Consider the following 13526-nt stretch of genomic DNA (forward strand, 5'->3'; position numbering starts at 1 on the left):
CAGTTGCACGTGTTGTTTTATAATCTGTTACAAAAACTGTCAACGAACTAGCTGCTGTCAAAAGTTTCAAAACAACGTGGGAATGATAATACGCGTGTGTTTTAATTAAAATTTTATAAATTAAATGTTAATATTACAGCTTTAAATGTGACACTATATTACAAACATGGCACACATTTCATATCCATTTAAGAAAACAAGCAAAGCTGTTTATCAGAAGCCGGCTTCTGTTGTTACTGAGGATAATATTTATTGGAAGAAATTAGGAGTAAGTGTTCACATTTCTGTAGATTACTTCACATTTATGAGTAAAAACAATGTTGTTAATGTATATTTTACTTTCAGTCACCAGTTTTAGTGAAAGAGTTTGGTGCTATTGATTATTTGGACTTCAGTCCTGTGGAACCTTATTACTTCGCTGCGACATGCTCAGTCAGAGTACAGGTTGGTAAATTATGCCTTATATTTCCTAATTTAATATTAGAAAAAGTCAGATAGACTTAAACTAAAAGAAACTAATTTTATTTGTGTTTATATTTGGATTATCAACTAAAACAAACCTGGAGTACCTATGGCTGTGGTAATATTCTAACTGCTGCCTTATCATCTATTAATTATGACTCAAAAACACAACTAGCCAAAAGTAAGAGCTATATTCAATATCACAATGAACCTCTCAATCTACAGCATGTTGTTTTACTCACATACATATAATAAAAAAAATAAAATCTTATTTCAGGTCTATGATCCAATTACAAAAGTAGTTGCGAAGAACATCTCAAAGTTTGTGGAAGCTGCGTATGGTGCTACATTCAGAGGTGATGGAAGGTTGTTGGTGGCTGGCAGTGAAGAGGCAGCCGTCAAGTTGTTTGATGTTCAGTCAAAGAATGTGCTTAGAGTGTTTACTGGACATACTGGCCCTGTAAGTATTGTATAATAATACAATATGTGACTTCATCTAAGCTGTATACTGGTACAACAAGAATATTTATACTAGTGAAGACAAAAAATTTATATAAGTTGACAAGTTTTACATTTAACAAGATCAAATCGAGAGTGTGTTCAGCATTCTGATTGGTTGGTTCATTCGCATCAGCCAATCAGAGCTCTGAATGTGCTCTCGTTTTGTTTTCATTCAACATAAAATAAACTCGTACTAAGGGTCATAATTTTATAAGTTGATTTAAATCTCAAATTATTACTTTGCTCTTGTAAACTAGAACCAAACACCTAAGTCCTAATTTTTATTAAAATGTACTTATTCATAATTTCAGGTTCACAGAACATTATTCACAAAGGATCATGTGAAAGTCCTAAGTTACTCAGATGACAAATCAGTTTGTCTATGGGACATAGCAACAGAGGAGAAGCTTGCTACTTTTGCTGAACACACAGATTATGTCAGAGCCGGAGCTGCCAGTCCCATCTCACCAGATATCATTTTATCTGGAAGTTATGACCATTCAGTAAAGTTGTATGACTGTAGATCAAATGAAACAGTACTTTCTGTGAACCATGGCAGTCCTGTGGAGTCTACATTATTCCTACCATCAGGAGGTATATTCATCAGTGCTGGTGGCACAGAAATTAAAGTATGGGACATCTTCAATGGGGGCAAACAACTGGCCAATATTTCTCAACATCATAAAACTGTCACCACATTACGACTGGCCAGTAACAACAGCAGACTGCTATCAGCCTCCTTGGACAGACATGTTAAGATTTATGACATATCAACTTTCAAAGTTGTTCACAATATTGACTTCCCTAATGCTGTATTGAGTATGGCTATCTCTAAAGAAGATGACACTCTAGCAGTTGGTATGATTGATGGAATTATATCTATTAGAAAAAGGGAAAAGCCAGCAAAACAATCTTATGAGAAAAGAGGCTTACTCAAGTTTGTTCCAGACCATGTCCAAACTTCACTGTTTGAGGAGGATAAGCAAGATTTAAGTAAGAAAATTAGTTTTAAAACACCAAAAGGAGCCGAATATGATAAATTCCTTAGGAAAATGGAGTTCACGAAAGCTCTGTCAGCTGGTCTGAAGACTTATGTAGCCACTAAATTCCCGGAGAAGACAGCTGCTTTAATACAAGAGATGTTGAGAAGAAAGGTCTTACATGTAGCTATGGATGGCCTAAATGAAAAAGATATAGGAACATTACTAAAATACTTTAAGAAAAATCTAGGAGAGACAAGATTTACCAGGGTAATAATAGATGCAGCCAATGTGTTTGTTGATGTATTTGAAAATCAGGTTAAAACTTTTTCTGAATTAAATCTATGGTTATACACTTCTCTGATGAAAGAGATAGAAGAAGAAATAGAAGTTTGCAAGAAAGTGAGTGAGTTGGAAGGGACTATCAACCTTTTGATGGCCGGAGCGCAAATTAGTAATACCAGTGATACAGTGGATTTGAATGATACCCTAGCACCATCAACTAAAGCATTGAAGGAAATTGTTATTGATGTTTAGTTTTATGAAATAAAAATTAATGTTATGTAAAAATTTTGAGTTTCATTGAATACAAATAAGTTACTGTTTTTAGATTTTACTATCCCTCAAAGAAGTAAAAATGTATTTATTTTACTCTATACTTATTTATTTTCATCAGTAATGTCATAAGATTTTGGTTATTAATAAAGGGGTAGCTATTATTCTAGATTTATTAAATACAGAAAAGCTGATTACACTGAAAATATGCGTCATTGGATGAGTAGTTTCAAACGTAAAACGTAGAGCGTGGAGTCATTGCGACCCTGGGTAGGTACGAAGCTTAGGTAGTTGGCCTTAGCAAAGGGCAAAATGAGAACAAATGAAAAACGGTTGTAAATTAATTCTGTGGACACCTATTTGCCCCTTTTAGAATAAAAGTCGTGATAATTTTAGATTACTTTGAAGAAATGTTATAATCTATGGCTTTTGCTCTATGCTTTTTCTTATTCACATTTTACATTGCAACTGGCCATATCTAGGCGTCTATAAGATTCAAAGTAATGAAACCAAATAAATCTAGTGAATTTAGAATAATCTTAACTAAAAGATATTGAAAATGTACAATTTGACTAAAATAGGCTGTAAGTCTGTTTGCTTTTGTCTGTCACTTTTTAGGATGAGGAAGCAAAAATAAATATTGTCTATGGCTGATTGTTGTCGGACAAAATGACGTTTTGCAAAAGTCTCAATAAAAACGAATAATTTTCAAGTGCACCTCTGTGTTAAAACTAAGCAGTGATTTTAAATGGCAACGCAATAAATCTATAAATAAAATATTTACGTAAAACGATGTGTGACGTGTTCATGCTCAAATTGTTAACTGTAGCAATAAACTGTAAGTTCACTTCAAGGGTTTCATGTTATTGGTGCATTTTTTATTTTTATTTTAACTATCTCTGTGTTATATAAACTGGTCTGTTTACAAGAGTATATGAATTGGTGTTGTAAATGTTCGTTAACCTTAAAAGTACTGGTTGTATTTATTTTTCTTGTTGCTGACATTGGTGTGACCACGAGATTTCTGTCGTAGGTACTCGCATGTAAAATTGTAAAACATGGATGAGCGGAAAGTCGCCGATTACTTTGTTATCGCTGGTTTACCGGAGAAACCGGAATTACTTGATGATTGCGACTCTGGACACCTCAAAGGATACAGTACAAAGGCACCAATCACTGACATAGGTAAGTCCTTTTTTTCTACTATTCCCAAAAGTTAAGGTACTCTAATATTCTTCCTATTTTTCTTTTTTGTCATTCAAATATGGAATTCATATGCACATAATTTATGTGTTGTGACAATGATAATCCTTTAAATAGGTCTTATGGGGCATATAGTTTGGTATTTGAGTGTTGAAAATAAATTATTCATCAGTCCATAATGTTCACTCTAAACCTTGAGGCAATTTAAATCACTTGTGCTGGGTTTTGTGTATTAAACATGTAGTCTGTTAACATTGTTGTGATCCTATATTATTAGAATCTTATAAGGAAAAAACAGAAACATGTAATACAAAAATCTCATTGGATTTTTCTATAAACTATGTGTGGTACACATTATTTACAACCATGAACAACCTAAATATGAGCTTGCTATTAAAATAAAAAAAAAAATTATTAACAAACTAGTTTGTTAAAACAGATAAGTATTTATACAGACATTTCTATTTTTAAATTTAAAATTCAGGTTTTAATTTAGGTATTGTTATTTAATAATAAGTTATTAATAATGTTTTATTTAATAATAAAGGTGATACAACATTGTTTTTGATGAATCACTGGCAATATAATAGTGTTTGTTATCCACATACATAATTATTGTTCTACTAAATTCTAATGACTAGACTGTATAAAAAAGTTGACTGTGACTTTTTCTTTTTTTTTTTCAACCGGCTAGTATCTCATTGTAATTTATAATGAGAACATGACAGATAACAAGGTACAAAAATTGTATCATTTATGGTTTTTTATTTACTTTTTATTTTAACATCTATCTGTCAATACTCCAAATACAGAATGTGTTACTTCTATGAGGAAGTAATTAAATATTGAATTCTAACAACAAACTTTGCGTAATTGATTCTCTAGGTCACTTATGTGTTGTCATTTTGGTCATGTTTAAGCATTCTTGCATATTTATTAAGAGTTATCTTGCAAACATCCTGCGTATTAATCTAGTCTTATACATGTTGTATGTAAATTAGTATTCGTTAGACAAATGCTACCATGGTACATTTAGTGTAAACATGCTGTACCTTAGTCATAATTGTAATGACAATGATGTTTTGTTATGTCATTTTATCACTTTGTATCCAGTATCCATAATATACGAGTTATAGGAAATTCTTGGATGACTTGTCACAGTCGTAAGGTTTGTGGTTAGGCATCAAGTTTCATGGTTGCACTAAGTGATACTTGAGATGTTTGTGTTGCTGTGTAGAATTAACTGTTTTGAATTATAAGTTTATTAGTATTATATTATAAATATGGATATATAAAAAGGACCTAGTTACTCTAAATATGATGCGGTTGTCATATCTAAGGTAAGAAAAGTTAAATAAAACAATCTGGTTAAAAATACTCTAAAGATTCATAAAAATCAATGGTGTTCTGTTGCAAAACTCCAAAATATTTCCCTAAAATCATTTGTAAGCCTAATAAATATGTTTTGTAGAAATTCTAATACAACACAAAACCTTATCTCCTAATGCCCATGTTGACCTAATATTTTCCCGAAAATAATCAATTTATCAAAACATCAATCAGATAACAGATAAGGTGTTGGTACGAAAAAACTGACAGTGATTTGACATGGACAACATTAAATTGACCAGTCTGCCTTGACCTGCCAAACCTTTGCGTTTATGAGTAAGCAAGCAGGTTATTGAGGGAAATTGCAATATACAAACATAACTTGCTGTATAAAATACAGTTATTATTTTGTACTTCGCGAATTTTGTTACCGTACGCAAAATATCGGGAGAAACTGGTTGAAATTAAATATTTTTCTTTTTCTGTTGTGACTATTTTCATGACAAGGAGTAATATTTTAACTAGCCGACTCCACGAACTTTCTTTCCGCACATCTTTTTAAGAACTTAAGGTTATTCTTTCATAAGAACCTTCTCCTAATAATAACAAAACCAATAAAAGAAAAATCAGAGAAATCTGTTCAGCTGTTCTCGACATTAGCCCTTAGCAACACATTCTACAACTCATTTTTATATACTAGTCTATTTAACTGCCACTTTTTGTAACTCCTCTGGTTTTGTTAACGGTGTTGATCACTTACCATCAAATGATCCATCTGCTTTTTCCCACTTTACTCATTAAAACATGCTATGGAACAAGTTGTAATATTTTGTGAAAGTATTGTAACAAGTTCAAGATACATACTAACTACTTACATACAGATTTGTCGTCAAATGAACGAAACTGGTTTAGTCAACTTGAATCTAGGTTATTTCCCATATCAAGAAACTGGACATCTACCATATTAATGGCTACTTGCTTATTACTTATTACATTACTCGGTGTTAATGATATTTCTGGCAGTGGCTCAACTTTTGTTTATATGTTTGTTTGTCAAAACAAACATCACATGTTTTGTGTTATTGTTACTTCATTGTAACAGTTGTAGGTAATTGTTATAATATAATATACTTACTATAACATACCTACTCGTGTAATATACATAAAGCCCGCGGCTTCGCTCGCGTTAAGAAGTATTAATGGAATTTATCAAAACCCTTTCTTAGGGGATGGCTACGACATAATATTTCAGCTTGATTCGTCCAGTATTTGTGTTGTGTTGATAGATCACTATGTCAGTCAGTGACCTTTGAGTTATGTATATTTAGATAATATACCTACTCGAGTTTGACGAGTTTCTTTAAAGATGTTTACATAAACTCTAGGTATAGTTGATGTGAAAGTAAATAAAAGAAACAGTTTTAATAACAAAATGAAACAGATTATAATTATTTGCGCCTATTTTAGATTAGTTAACTTTGAGCGTAGTTAGTTTTATTATAATTATAAAGTTCGCAGAAGTGCTTAATAAATGATACATTTTCAAAGCCAGTATTCGCACTGTATGTTTTTAGATCCTATCTTACTTTCTAATCTAGAGATAAATTTACAAACTAGTTATTCTTTATTCCGTAACTCTAGATAATAGATTCGCTGATAAATTATTATTTTATATTTACGTATTGCCCAAAGACTCCTTTCATGTTGCCTACATTAATTTTAATCTGTCATTAACATACCCTGATAAGCCTCAAAGATACATAATAGTTTTTTTATAGATTCTTAAGATAAGTCTATCTATCTTTATCTAGTAGCTTGGTTGTAGATAGTACTCTACTATGCTTCATCATCCAAATAGTTCAATATTAATCAACTACTATTAAAGTTGTAAATTAACTAAAAATAACGATAACTACTGAGAAAAGCTCTACTAGTTTCGAGTCACAGAGTGACTTCATGAGCGGTGTGCGCTGACTGCATGAGGATGAGCCCCTCTGTCTCGAAACTAGTAGAGCATTAACTTAAAATATTTGGACGATAGATTATCTAGACTACTTTAACCAACCTTCATTTTTAGTTAAATATTTAGTTTGTCTCACGATAGTTATTAATATCAAGAGTGTTTTTGCAATTAATAATAAATGAATAACTACATTTTAACCTTAATTGACATCTTTGCGTAATGACTAAAGAGTAATCAATAATAAGTACTAGGTACTCATAGATCAATGTACTATTTATAAATATTATTTTACAATAGCACAGGTAACAGGTGTGCTATTAGAGATGAGAACATACTATATTTGTTATGAATTACCTTATATAAACATTAAAGATCGTGTGTTTTCCTCTAACTTCATACTTTCCTGCGTACGTTGTACCTGTGATATGAATGACCTTTGTTCGTCTAATCATATAATGTTAGGCGACGTGATGTAGCGTCAACTTAGCTTAAATTATTATAATATCTATTAATAAAGTGCTATAAGAAAACCTTTGTGATAAACAATCGTTTTTGTCAGATTTACGTAGCTATGTACCTACCTGGAATATTTCTATAATGTTGTCATGCCGTAAATTGTATTAAAATTATCCTTATAATCACTACGTAGCTAGTAGCTACATAATATATGTAAAGTAAGCACTAAATAGTTAATTGAGTCACATAGTCACGTGTGTCGTCTAAAAATAAAAATAACTTACTAGTCAAATATTTGAGTAGACTAGTAAGTCATTAGTTATCCAGCCAGCAATCTAGAAAAGTATGGTAATCTGTCGTTACCAAACAAATTGTAAGATTCCATGTTACAGTTTTGTATCGAAATAAAAAAGAAACTACAAGTATTTCGGTACTGTAGACGTCGTCGCAAGCGTGCGAGCGTTGATGTTTTTTGAGTCCAAATATGGAGCTAAAAAACCATCACGCCCGCATCGGACCAAACTTCAACAAAAGCATGCTACAGTAATTATTATACAGAAGTACTATTGAGTTGCTCTGATAGGCTCCAATCTATATCATTTATTTCCTCTGTGATACCATACCATAAGTAACTCGCCAGTACTCGCCTTGATTATTTAACAAAGGGCCACGATCGTTTGACCCTCAGTCGGTTCTCATGTATTGACACCATTGATACATATATCGATGTACACAGTCTATAAGTCGGGTTCATTGCCACTTATACCTCAAGATACTCAGGTCAACAAAGCAGCATTGTTTGTGTGACGTAAGGCACACGCATTCTTTTAGTTATGAATTGTTAATTAGTCCGCCCGTCATAGATAATGAATGTTTACATTAATTTGTACGCAGCGAGTAGTTTTAATATGTAAGCGAGTTACAAAACTCACAAAAGTGTGTTAGGTATAGACCGTTGACAGGAGAAAGGTTTCGTCAAACCTTGTTAATATGAAGTTGTTATTTGATTACTGAATTAACAGATGTCTCCGTATCTCGGATAAGTAATCATATCTCATCCAAAAATATCTGGAACGTATCACCTTGGTTAGTTTATGTAAATATTTTTATGAAGTTCAGATATTTTGGTAATATCAGACGGCGTTTTAATTACGATGGAGACTCCCAAAGTCTTCAAAGTAACAGGATAAATCGTAATATTTGTTAATCCCACAAATTATTAATAAAGCTTCAGTTTTTTATTACTTAATACTCAAAACACTTAAGCTCTTAAAACATTGTACCTACTTCTACTTACTTACCAATTATAGTAATAATATGTTACAAAACTTACGACGAACAAACGAAGGTCGGTCGAAGGAAGTAGAGCTAACGTCGAAAAAAACATAAAGAAAAGCCATTGTCAAGGTTATCGGGTCACAAAGACCTCATAGCTATTGAATTTTCTAATAAAAAAAAACGTTTAACATTGAGATTCTTTGTAAACTATTCCATGGTAACTAGCGTTACATTTTTCTGATGCGAAAGATTAGCTCAATGCTTGCACGAAAGTTTGTTTATATTCAGTAATTTATTAAGGCCAATGTATGTGCTCTACATAGTAATATGTAGTTTTTATTCCTTTACTAGTTAGATGTATCTTTTCCGGTATTACACAATAGTGATTTTGGAGGTTCAATGATTCATCGGCATCCAACCAAAAAACTATCGCTATCTGAACAATGTACCAGTTTTTGCAGGAAGGTACCTACTTACCAATTTATCGTGGGTGTGAACCAGTTTTGTAGAAATATACGATACACTCATAGCGTATGTTACAGAGAATAATTTTAAGTTACTTTTACGATAAGATCGACCCTTTGGAAGTAGAAATAAATGGCAAAAGGGAAAAAATTACATGTTTATATTCGGATACAGGTATTTTACTATCGCCAATAAGGATTAAATATAATGAGAAGTGTTCAGGTTATGGTCCAATTTTACCAATGTACCGCAACTAAATATTGATTTTGTTCCAGGTGTGATATTCCCCGGCCTTGAAGAGACAGTCCCCAATGGTTTCGAAGTCCTAGAAACAACACCGACAGGTTTACCAGCAGATTTGAACCATGGGTCCATGCGGTCACCAGAATGTTACCTCTGCATACGAAGGGGCAGGGATCGACCGCCGCTTGTCGATATCGGTAAGTTTTTCTACTAAGAACATAGGTTAATGAGTGAATTCTTTTAGAAAATTTATTTATTTATTGGAAACTCTACAGCTTATTTTCTTAAGTACATAGTATGGTATGTAAAGGAATATGGGGCTCTGAAGCCAAAAGCCAGAGTTTCACAGCATACATTATATAAAGCTACAATATGGAGCAAAAGACTCTACAATACACATAGTCGGTTATTGGTTTAAATAATTTTCTCAACTTTTTTGATTATTTGCGCAAAATTGTCACAGTTTGCGCAAGTTCTTTGCGCAAATTTTATATATGCGCTTACAATATCTTTTATGAACTTCTGTTGTTTTAGCATTATGTACTTACCTTCTGTCAGTTTACTAATATTTACAAACAAACACTTTAATAACTGAATGTGTTTTGCAAGCTGTGTTTACGGAGACATGTGCGCGGCAAATGCATATGGAAAAATATTGGAGATTAAATTGACAATACATGCTTAAGGCCTTAAACGTTAATCCTATTACCATAAACGGCAGAAATCCTATTCAAAAATGGTTAACAGTTCATCTGATTTATAACATTCTGAATGAGTAAGATATTTAAAAATAAACTACGGTTGAATGTGAACAACACACTTTTATTGTTATGTAAAACTCGATAATGAACAATATGTAACCCAGATTGCTTCTAGTTAGATAAGTAGGTACTTAAAATTGAAATGGTAACTAATCGACGAGCTTATCCTGAGATTGGAATCTGTCTAATAGACTCTCGTTTTTAAATAGAACTGTAGTTCTATTAAAATTATACAGAAATACAAGCTCTGACATAAGTCTTATTAAAAAAAACCATCATCATAGGCTATAATGCTCATCATATTTATAGTAAATTTCTATTCAACAATATTGTCTGTCACAGGCGTTTGTACAACTTCAGATTGACTGAGAACTAGTAAAATCTGAACTAGTCACGTATGTTTTACACCCCAACCTTGCCCTTTTGATAGCTTGGACATGCAAGCTGGGCAAGCTTCACTTAATGTTATAGTATAGCTGAAAGGTCAAGACCATTAGGTAACCAACCCCGTTGTCTCAATTCTAAGTTTATATTTGCCAATTGAAAATGATCCAAATGGATATTATGAAATGGTTCACTTTTTATTATCATTAAAAAGCATCACTACAACTTGCATCTTAGTTTACTTATTTTTAATCCATTTGAACGTCAAGTTTTCCTGAACATAAGACAAAGAGATCATTACTTAAAACAATTGTTATTTTAGAGTGCAAATTAATAAGAAAAATAACTACATTATCTTAGTTCTAAGAAAAATTTATGCTATGTTCCTATTAATTGTAATTATAACCAATAGTTTTACATGCCGTAAAGAGTAGGCTATGTATTAGATTATTTTTTTTATACTGTCACCTGTAGTATATATGTTATGTATGTGCCCATACTTCATGGAAATAAACTTTCTTATTTTTTATTATACTAACTTTACAAACAATTAATTTATTCTAAATCGAAGAGTCCTGCCCCGTGTTCAATAATCACAATGACCCCTATAACATGATCATAAAATCGCTAGATAACAAATAAAACGCTACTTACCGCATTTCTAAGCGTATAGCTCAGCTGCTGTAAATAGGGAATCTTAATAAGATATTCATCTACACAGTTAAACGCCTACACTCGAATAATCAAACCAATCACTGGACGAAACTAGAATCGTGGAACGAGAACAAGTTTGTATTGTATTGTTATTCTTTGGGTCACAGACAAACATTACAGCTAAATATAAAATAGTGTCATTAAGGATTTTGAGATAAAAATACTCGAGAGTAACTTCTGAGGCAATTACTGTCTTTTGGAACAACTGATGTTTGATTTACTTTAAGATCGTAATCTTATAATGTTTCTGAAATTTAAAACAGCAGGCTTGCTAAAATCATCTTAATCTTGTCCTTGACTCTACACAATTTTTCGGTTGCCACTTTAGCAATCTCCTCTTGAGATAATATTTTGTGTTACTCATCTTAACGAACGCTCTGGTTCATCATAGTACACCATCGTCCGTCCTGCTAGGTCAAAGTTAGATTGCCAATTTATTTTTTTCATATACTATAAAAAAGTTTTAGGTTCACACTGTGCCGTACGCCGTACGCGTCCTTCCAACCTACATTAAAAATGAATTATTCATGAGCAGCGGAAACGTAGGTACCTCGATAACACTTAAATTAACCGATTCTATAAATAGGATTAGCGTTGCATACTAAACGATGTGATAGAAAAGGTTTAAATACATAAAACTACTAACTGTTAATGGCTTGACAGAAGAATTAAGGAAACATGAGATTGCGCTATGGAAAGCACGTAAGGCGGTCTCTTCACTAAATTGTTATTTAATACAACATGGACTTACAGTACAAAACTGTTTTAAGAACAGTTTTATACAAATCAAATAAGATTATATCAAATTACAAATACCTACTCAAATATTACTCAATTTTCAACAATGTAATCTGCGCTATCTGCACTAAAGTTGTTCGCAAAATGTCCTCAATCCAACGGTCTGTGTAACCTTCAAACCATTTTATTATCACCAAAGGAAAGTACCATGTTATGTCTGAACTAGCCCTCCATTTCGTAAACTTATCTTACACGTTCGCATCTTATTGGATTTTCTGCACGATAAGATACACGCGTTTTATTACTTCGACTTTCCCAGAATACGTTTAGATGTAAACAAGACTGGAGTCACGTCACTATTAATAGAAAAAAAGTCTTTCTTCTAATGTTTGAGACAATGTTACACGTGTCCTCTTTTAGGTAACTTCTTTTCTTTAAGACTAGACTGAAAACATTATTCTAGATATTGAACGCGTCTCTACACGTCTCGTCTCATGTATTAACAGAAGATACAACATTTATTTTCTCATCGATATTTATTGTGGACACTCAAAGGTTATATTTGTCGAAAACACCAAACTAACGAACTTCGCATAACCAGTTTTTAAAATAACAATTTTAAAGTAGCCCACCGCCACATCCAGGTACGCGTCCAAAGAGATAAGCCGTCGTTATCTCGAAGGAAAATAATCAAAACACATACAACAGTGACGTCACGCATGCCCGTAGTAAATCCATCGAATAAGTGGGTTAATTCTTTAATATAGATAGGTCATATTGTATCTCTGCGATAATAGGTGCTATGCAGCGTTATCAGTAGTAGTTTTATCATCGTTACCACGCCTTATTGAGCTGGGTTTTCAATGCATTATACTAACTGTCCATGCTTTGTTATTTTCTTTTGTCTGTGTCATTGTTTCACAGTAAAACTTCCACGTCAAATTTATTGTTTGTTATATTTTAACGCAGCATTATTTCCTTATGTCTATCGATATTGTCCTATATCCTAAAGATTGTAATAATATTACTAATAGTCTGAATGCAATTGAAATATATTGACTGATAAGCACATACTGGCAATTCAAATAAGATATTATCATGAGCCGTTTGTGTATTTTCGAAGCTCCCACGTTTTAGATAAAATAAGTCCACGAATTGTTAGATAACTCTAGAAGTCTAGAATATAATCCTGTACATAAAAATATATACTCGTACTTACTAAGAAACGGCTGTTTAAAGAATCAATATTTGATTAGAAATGATTCATTCACCATGATACATAAGTTAGGTCACCGATTTGTTTCTTTATTTCTTTTATCAATAACTAAGTACTGGCCCCGACGGCCCTCGTATCGCCTTACAATAATAAATTAATGAGTAATGACGGTCAATGAAATGTATGGGGAAAATATTCTGTTATTTGAAACCTAAAAACCTGTCGAACTGTTCTAGAATTATAAATACTGTATCTACTACTTAGATTTCTATGTCTAT

At 32.4% G+C, this 13526-nt stretch overlaps 2 protein-coding genes across 7 annotated transcripts in view; both read left to right on the forward strand.

The window, feature by feature from the left end:
- The first annotated feature begins 30 nt into the window (after positions 1-30).
- LOC118274166 (U3 small nucleolar RNA-associated protein 15 homolog) lies at positions 31-2513 on the forward strand. The gene is made up of 4 exons (XM_035591586.2): positions 31-268; positions 346-444; positions 740-922; positions 1275-2513. Exons 1-4 carry the CDS (start codon positions 167-169, stop codon positions 2478-2480), a joined length of 1590 nt encoding a protein of 529 aa, XP_035447479.2. The 5' UTR covers positions 31-166; the 3' UTR covers positions 2481-2513.
- A 626-nt stretch (positions 2514-3139) lies between these two features.
- Positions 3140-13526, forward strand: part of LOC118274167 (DENN domain-containing protein Crag) — a 42197-nt gene continuing 31810 nt past the window's right edge. For 5 of the 6 annotated variants that reach the window (XM_035591587.2, XM_035591592.2, XM_035591591.2 and 2 more), the window contains exons 1-3: positions 3140-3336; positions 3532-3683; positions 9468-9632. In XM_035591587.2, the coding sequence (XP_035447480.2) occupies positions 3557-3683; positions 9468-9632 (292 nt within the window). In that variant the 5' untranslated portion in view covers positions 3140-3336; positions 3532-3556. Of the gene's footprint in view, positions 3452-3531; positions 3684-9467; positions 9633-13526 lie in introns of all 6 variants that reach the window. The other variant, XM_035591589.2, reaches the window with a different exon arrangement.

Source organism: Spodoptera frugiperda, chromosome 3 (assembly GCF_023101765.2).
Source record: "Spodoptera frugiperda isolate SF20-4 chromosome 3, AGI-APGP_CSIRO_Sfru_2.0, whole genome shotgun sequence".
NCBI lineage: Eukaryota > Metazoa > Arthropoda > Insecta > Lepidoptera > Noctuidae > Spodoptera > Spodoptera frugiperda.

Bases quoted from the DNA above. Each gene is read 5' to 3' on its own strand.
- LOC118274166 (XM_035591586.2), top strand. From the start codon at position 167: ATGGCACACATTTCATATCCATTTAAGAAAACAAGCAAAGCTGTTTAT. The intron at 269-345 runs GTAAGTGTTCAC...TTTTACTTTCAG, and splicing joins TTTATTGGAAGAAATTAGGA to TCACCAGTTTTAGTGAAAGA. The intron at 923-1,274 runs GTAAGTATTGTA...TCATAATTTCAG, and splicing joins TTACTGGACATACTGGCCCT to GTTCACAGAACATTATTCAC.